This window comes from Vicia villosa, unplaced genomic scaffold (genome assembly GCF_029867415.1).
Source record: "Vicia villosa cultivar HV-30 ecotype Madison, WI unplaced genomic scaffold, Vvil1.0 ctg.000349F_1_1, whole genome shotgun sequence".
Lineage (NCBI taxonomy): Eukaryota > Viridiplantae > Streptophyta > Magnoliopsida > Fabales > Fabaceae > Vicia > Vicia villosa.
Window position 1 is genome coordinate 1087015 of NW_026705156.1, and position 8351 is coordinate 1095365.

General features: G+C 29.9%; 1 protein-coding gene and 1 pseudogene across 1 annotated transcript; both read right to left on the bottom strand.

The window, feature by feature from the left end:
- Positions 1-4270: 4270 nt before the first annotated feature.
- LOC131627119 (very-long-chain 3-oxoacyl-CoA reductase 1-like) lies at positions 4271-5832 on the bottom strand (annotated as a pseudogene).
- Positions 5833-6443: 611 nt separating this feature from the next.
- LOC131627120 (very-long-chain 3-oxoacyl-CoA reductase 1-like) lies at positions 6444-7433 on the bottom strand. The gene has a single exon (XM_058897946.1). The coding sequence runs from the start codon at positions 7140-7142 to the stop codon at positions 6531-6533; it is 612 nt and encodes a 203-aa protein (XP_058753929.1). The 5' UTR covers positions 7143-7433; the 3' UTR covers positions 6444-6530.
- Between the last annotated feature and the right edge of the window lie 918 nt (positions 7434-8351).

The window sequence follows — 8351 nt, forward strand, 5'->3', positions numbered from 1 at the left end:
GGTAGCTCAGATGCACACCATATCGAACAATACACATGAACGGGTTATTCCATTGGACTACATGGTCCGGGAAAATACCTTGACTTCATAGTAAGAGGTATATCCCAATCTAGCCTGCCGGCCACTTCGATTCAAGCATACAAAATATGACATAAAGTCAAGGTCACAACAATGCAATCAATCCAATCGTTTAACCAAAACGATGGAGTCCATAGATTATCATGTATAAAACATAATGGCATAACGCTTTCAAATATGGGTATCACAATCATAATAAGCAATAAATAAACTATGCCATGCTTAACATAAAAATTATTAATCAATTGGTAAAGACATAAGTTCCATACTAATTCATTGATTCACTAAGTGGGGATAAAATATAATTAAACCAAACATTCTGGTTTGGGGACCAATTTTATTAGAAAGTAGACGTCGCCAGCTTTCCGACGATATAAAGTTTGCGCAATTCCGATACCCGAGCCGAAAGTTACAAATTTATGAAGTTTGCTGATTTTTCCCTTTTTACCCAGCGTAACGGGTTACGCCAAAACCGTAACCGGTTACGGGCACGAAAAACAGCCCAGAATTGCATTTTCAGCAGCGTAACCGGTTACACCAACAACCGTAACCGGTTACACTGAACCAGAACTATTTTTCTGCATTTTTAGGAGCTCTAAACCAGTCCCAATTGTCCTATATCAATTCCAATCATCATGATTCAATTCTGAACGGATTTCCAACATGCAATAGTGATCTAATGTACACATTACATACATAAAACACAATCTAAGCATTAAATCAAGCATGCATTACATAAAATTACCAATTAGCAATTTATCACATTTATCATTCATTTAAGCATGCAATATGTTTATCTCAATCTAAACCCTTGACATGCATTCTTCCCCAAATCCTACCCAAGTTCTATCTAAAGGACTCACCTTGCTAAAATGGAGGTTGAGATTGTGTTCTTGCTTCCACTAAACTTCCTTCTTGATCAAATCTTCATCTCCAACAAGAACAAACCCGTAATCCCTCTTTCACACTTTCAGCATCACTGACACAACTTCAAGGTCAGTTTTCTCCTTCGAATCAGAAGCTATAAAGGCGAACCATAGGTGCAAATCGAAGAGAAATTCGTTAGCTATCCAATGGGACCGGAATCAGCTCAATCGGAGTTACGAGTTGAGAGTTATACCTGTTTTAGTGAAGCTGCACCATGGAATACGAAAATGCACTTGTTGGGCTTGATTGTTCTTTCTCCTTATGTTTCTAACTCCTTCACTTTGATAAAAATCTGAATTAGAAAATAGTGCTCTTACCTAATAGCCTTAAGCCCATGCAATTAGAGATAAATGTCCAATTTATCCTCCAACTAAGTCATAACTACAATATTGCCATTTGGTTTGCTTCTAACCAATCTCATTCCATTTCAACTAACCACTTCCTAAATTAGGGATTAATTCTATAACTCCTTCTTGGCACTTCATAAACATATATAATCTTGCTTGGATTAATGTGGGATATTACAATATATATATATATATATATATATATATATATTTATTAACGTTTTTATTTACGTTTTTATTAAAAATATTTAAATTTTTTTTAGCAGAAATATTTATAAATTTTTTAAAAATATTTAGCAGAAATATTTAAAAAATTTATTAACGTTTTTAATAAAATATTTTAAATATTTATAATAAATTTATTAACGTTTTTAATAAAATATTTATTAACGTTTTTAATAAAATATTTTAAATATTTTATATCCATATATTTATTAACGTTTTTAAATATTTTAAATATTTTAAATCTATATATTTATTAATGTTTAAAAGTATTTTAATTAACGTTTTTTTATAAAATATTTAATTAACGTTTTTAATTAACTTTTTTTAGAATTATGTTTAAATGTATTTAATATGTACAGCTATTTTATATAAACATTATATATTTTTAATTTTAAATAATGATTTTAATATTTTAATAAACATTTTTTTAATAATAAATATTTTTAACATTTTAATAAACATTTTTATTATAACATTTTAATAAACATTTTTAACATTTTTATTGCCCAGGTTTTTTGAAAACGTTTTATACATATATAGGTATATATAGGTAGTTTATTAATATGTTAGTTTATAAAAAAAGTTTAAAAAATTATTGTTTTAATGTTAACGTTTAAATTTTTAAGTTATTGATAACGTTTAAATTATTGTTTTAATGTTAGTATAAGTATATAAAAGTCATAACTTATAACAGACAATCTGTGCAGTTCGTTTGGTAGCTTGCTCCCATGGTAACCTCATGCAATTGGGTTCACAAATTTTTGATTGTTTTCCTGAAAACAGAATTTTTTTTTTAAGGGGTCAAGGTTTAATTTGGTAACAAACAGAGCATGAAAGACGTATGACCATAAATGACTGACAGAGCATTGTAGGCTTGTAAATAACAATAAATGACTGATATGGTATCAGACAAAAAAACAAAAAGGATTTGATTTCCATTAATTATCGTCAGGTAGACAAGAAGACACATATTATAATGACCAATCAATTAATCATTAAGAAATGACCAGATAATTAAAACTCGTAATATATATAAAATATTTAAAAAAAATTTATAACACATAATCTATTCATACATTTATTCATGCTAATTTAAAATATCAACTAATTTTATTAGATAAATTATTACACTAACTTATTTTGAAAAAAAAAATATTGTCATTTATTTTATTGGAATTAATTTTAATTAAACGATTAATAATTCACATCTAATATAATTTTAAAATATAAATCACAACCATAGTTTAGCATAAATAAGAACTCTGTTCTAATTTCAAAATAATATATTTTTTTTGTAAAAAGTTGGAATATTATATTTTAAACTAAATGACCACGGAAGGTATTTTTCTTTTAAAAAAACATAAAATAAAATACAATATTATTATTGTTATTTGACATATGCCAAAATTAGTTATTATGATTTTTTATACAATAAAGTGTCATTTAACTATATATATCTTTTCGTCAAAAGAAGATATATAAAATCTTATAAATTATTTTTATTAGTATTCAATATAAAATGTCATTTAACTATATTTTTTTTAGTTAAAAGAAAGATATATTACAAATATTAGTATTATAGTTAAAAAATAATTTACTTTTATTTATAACAACTATCAAAATTTAAAATTTCTTTTTAATTTATAAACTAGTGAACAAACTAATTGTTTTCGACAATAAAGGTTTTAATTCTTTTTGACAATAAAGATTTAACAATGAATAAAAGAGCACAAAGACCACCTTTTAAAAATGGTTAGACGAGATAATTCGGAATTCATTCTACTTAACTAAAAGTAAAATGACTCGGCCGACCCAAGATCAATATATTTCAATTTTGATTAATGCATTTCAACATTGATTAATGCATTTAACCCATAAACAGAGTATTAAAGGAGTACTGGTATGATATCAGACAGAAAAGGCGCATTGAAGGCGTATAAATAACCATAAATGACTGGTAAACAGAGCATTGAAGGCATATAAATAACCATAAATGACTGGTATGATACTGAGGGATTTGATTTCCATTAATCATCGGTAGGTAGGTAGACAAGAAGACACAGATGGTAATGACCAATCAATTAATCATTAAGAAATTAAAGGATATGAGATTTCGATACGGACATTTTTTATCCAATTTAAACTCGATAATTAAAACCGGTAATATTTATAAAATATTTTTAAAAAAATTATAAATACTAAACATAAAAAATACATATAATTTTGACCCAAACCCAACCTAGTCATAACTAACTGTCAAAAATTCTCTTCCACTCTCCATCATGTTTTTATTTCTTACTTATGAAAGGTCACTTCTTCTTCTTTATTTCTCTTTGATAAAAAAATACTCTAAACTATAACATTAATATATATTTTTTTACTTTTCTATAATCTTCTCTAAAACAGAATTTATATAACTTCTACATCTCTCTACCAAGTTGAACCGGATCTACATCTCTATCAAGTTGAACCGGTTGGTCCTGTTCATTTTTGCGACTCTGGCTGGATTCGGAGTATAAGAACTAATAGAGTTCTAGTGTACGTTGCATGTCCGTTTTTACATCAAATTCGCACTTACTAAGATAAATTCAATCAAACTCGGATAGACTATTCAACACCATTTTCAAGTAAATTATTCACATTTCTACTTATCTCTAGCGGAGTCTCATCTCCTTGAGGTGGCCTTGGTCCAATTTTCAATTATAATGGATGCAGAAATAAAATTTTAAGCAAATGATCGAGAAGAGAAAGTACAAGAAAAAAAAGAAACTACATATGTAATCAATCCACCAGAACCATCATAACTCTAAATTTTCGCAGAATGTTGATTGAGCAGAAACAGAAAACTAAATTCGGCATCATCATCATCAATGCTAATTTGCTTCAGATTTACTAGCTGCTTTGATTTTGGAGTCCTTGAAAAGTCCTCTTTTTCGCCAGGAAAGAAAATAACTGAGCATGTAAGAATCCAACAACACATCAGGAATCGCCCTTATGACAAATGATTGCAGAGAATGGAATAAGTATGGCACAACCAGTTTCTCATAACCAATCCATTTCATGCATGTTTTGCTATATACATCTGGTGTTGGAACAAACAGAGACGCCTTCATCCTTGTCATTTTCGTCGACACATACAACGGAACCTGACACTGGATGTCAATTCCTTGATGTTTGTATTCCAAATTGGTGCATGCAGAGAACATAGCAAGATACCTGTAAAATCAGCATCAATATCTACATTCAAATTTGTTCCTAATTAAAGTAATTAACAGATCTTTAATTAAGCGATTGATGAAGCGATTGATGAATAGAAAAGATGCATTTATGAAAGTACTTACGCTTTTGATGCTGCATAAAGTGTGACAAGAGGGTAAGAAGGAAGAACAACAGTGGAACCCGAACCAATGTTAATAATAGCACCTTTTTTCTTCTTAATCATACTAGGAATCACAGCTTTTGTAACCAAAGTTGCTCCTTCTATGTTAACCTTAATGATAGAATCCATCAAATCCAAATCAACCTCATGAAAATATCTTGCAATCTTGCATAAGGATAGGCTACACCAGCCCCGTTAACTAGGATTCCAACATCTAAACCATCCATAGCTTCTTCAATTTTTCTCATTATTTCATCTTCGGTATTGTTCTGTAAGTCTACAACAACACACTTAACTTCGACGGTTCTGAATTTATTAAGTATCTCTTTTGAGGTTGCTTCGAGTTTGAGAGGATTTCGGCCGAGTAAGAGAATGTTGAGTCCGTTGGATGCCAACTCTAGAGCCATGGATTTGCCGATCCCGTCGGTAGAGCCGCTGATTATGGCCCATGAACCGTAGTGTTTGAGATGCTTTGTTGGGCGGATTAAGATGGCGTAAAGCCAGGTGAGGAAATGGAAGAGAGATTTGGATATGGATATGAAACCTAGAGTGGCTGTTGCTACTAGAAAGAAATGTATGTAATCCATTATTACGGGTGAATACAGAGAGAGAAAGTGGATAGGTTTATGTTTGAATAGGTTGTGTTAAATGTTGGGCAACAGGTTATAGAGAAGTCATGTGTGTATTCAGTTAGAAGTTTAATAAATGGGGAAGACCCATGTGATGTGAGGTGATTGGAACGGAACTTGTAAGATGATGTGAGGCTATGTGAGCAAATTTGGACAAACATGGAAGGTGAAGACGGCACTAGGGATAGAGTGAGAGTTTTAGGGATTTCAATGTAATTTTTTCACTGTTTTTTTCCCTGCAGATTCTGATTGGATTTTTATTACAAATATAAATAGAAATACATACCTACCTACACATTTCATTTTACAAGAATGCTAAACTTACACTTAATTCTGACACTACACCGTATAATATATGTTGTTTTTGTTTTGTTTATTATTTTATTGATTTGTTGAAATAAGAGCAAATAAAGAATAGTGCTAAAGCAGTCATATAACTGGTACGGTGTAGGATCAGGTGTATCTTTTTAGTGTAAAGATAGCATGACTCCTCAACTACTACACCAAAAATACATTTTTTTTAACCATAAATACTACAACTCAACTATACCATAAATAATTTTTTTTTAAACCATAACTATTATTCCCTCTAGTCCCATTTATAAGAAAATATTCTTTTTTAAGATACATTGAATAAATAATGTATCTCGACAACATACTGTTTAGATATATTATTTATTCAATGTATCTAAAAAGAGAAATTTTTCTTATAAATAGGACCGGAAGTAGTATAACTCAACTAGACCATAAATACATTTTTTTTTAAACCATTATATTCTTCCGTTTCATATCATTTAAAGTTTTAAAAATTTTGCACACAAATTACAAAATGTAATAATATTTTCATGTGATATTGTATATTTACTAAATTAACCTTATAAATATATTGAAAGTAGTGTACAGAGTAATAATTGAAGGATAAAATTAAAAAAATATCCATCATTATTAAAAAAAAAAGTGGGAATGACATTTATTTCCCACTTTATCCGCAGTGGAACCTGAACCAATGTTAACAATAGCACCTTTTTTCTTCTTAATCATACTAGGAATCACAGCTTTTGTAACCAAAGTTGCTCCTTCTATGTTAACCTTAATGATAGAATCCATCAAATCCAAATCAACCTCATGAAAATATCTTGCATAAGGATAGGCTACACCAGCCCCGTTAACTAGGATTCCAACATCTAAACCATCCATAGCTTCTTCAATTTTTCTCATTATTTCATCTTCGGTATTGTTCTGTAAGTCTACAACAACACACTTAACTTCGACGGTTCTGAATTTATTAAGTATCTCTTTTGAGGTTGCTTCGAGTTTGAGAGGATTTCGGCCGAGTAAGAGAATGTTGAGTCCGTTGGATGCCAACTCTAGAGCCATGGATTTGCCGATCCCGTCGGTAGAGCCGCTGATTATGGCCCATGAACCGTAGTGTTTGAGATGCTTTGTTGGGCGGATTAAGATGGCGTAAAGCCAGGTGAGGAAATGGAAGAGAGATTTGGATATGGATATGAAACCTAGAGTGGCTGTTGCTACTAGAAAGAAATGTATGTAATCCATTATTACGGGTGAATACAGAGAGAGAAAGTGGATAGGTTTATGTTTGAATAGGTTGTGTTAAATGTTGGGCAACAGGTTATAGAGAAGTCATGTGTGTATTCAGTTAGAAGTTTAATAAATGGGGAAGACCCATGTGATGTGAGGTGATTGGAACGGAACTTGTAAGATGATGTGAGGCTATGTGAGCAAATTTGGACAAACATGGAAGGTGAAGACGGCACTAGGGATAGAGTGAGAGTTTTAGGGATTTCAATGTAATTTTTTCACTGTTTTTTTCCCTGCAGATTCTGATTGGATTTTTATTACAAATATAAATAGAAATACATACCTACCTACACATTTCATTTTACAAGAATGCTAAACTTACACTTAATTCTGACACTACACCGTATAATATATGTTGTTTTTGTTTTGTTTATTATTTTATTGATTTGTTGAAATAAGAGCAAATAAAGAATAGTGCTAAAGCAGTCATATAACTGGTACGGTGTAGGATCAGGTGTATCTTTTTAGTGTAAAGATAGCATGACTCCTCAACTACTACACCAAAAATACATTTTTTTTAACCATAAATACTACAACTCAACTATACCATAAATATTTTTTTTTTAAACCATAACTATTATTCCCTCTAGTCCCATTTATAAGAAAATATTATTTTTTAAGATACATTGAATAAATAATGTATCTCGACAACATACTGTTTAGATATATTATTTATTCAATGTATCTAAAAAGAGAAATTTTTCTTATAAATAGGACCGGAAGTAGTATAACTCAACTAGACCATAAATACATTTTTTTTTAAACCATTATATTCTTCCGTTTCATATCATTTAAAGTTTTAAAAATTTTGCACACAAATTACAAAATGTAATAATATTTTCATGTGATATTGTATATTTACTAAATTAACCTTATAAATATATTGAAAGTGGGAATGACATTTATTTTGAAACAAATTTTATTTGCTAAAATGACACTCATTGTGAAACGGAGAGAGTATCAATCAGAATCTTGTCCGAATAAGTATATTTTTTATCCATTAATCATATCAAAATTTTATCGAAATCAGCAGAGTCGTCTCAAGTTTTTGAAGTTTTTGGAATCCCTCTTTAGTTTAGTCATTGTTCAACTATGACAAAAAATTAGAGACTCTATTTACCCATATTTTAATAGTAACAAAGATCTATTAGACTCTATTTAATT

Excerpts from the sequence above, each read along its gene's own strand:
- LOC131627120 (XM_058897946.1), bottom strand. The coding sequence starts at position 7,142 with ATGGATTACATACATTTCTTTCTAGTAGCAACAGCCACTCTAGGTTTC.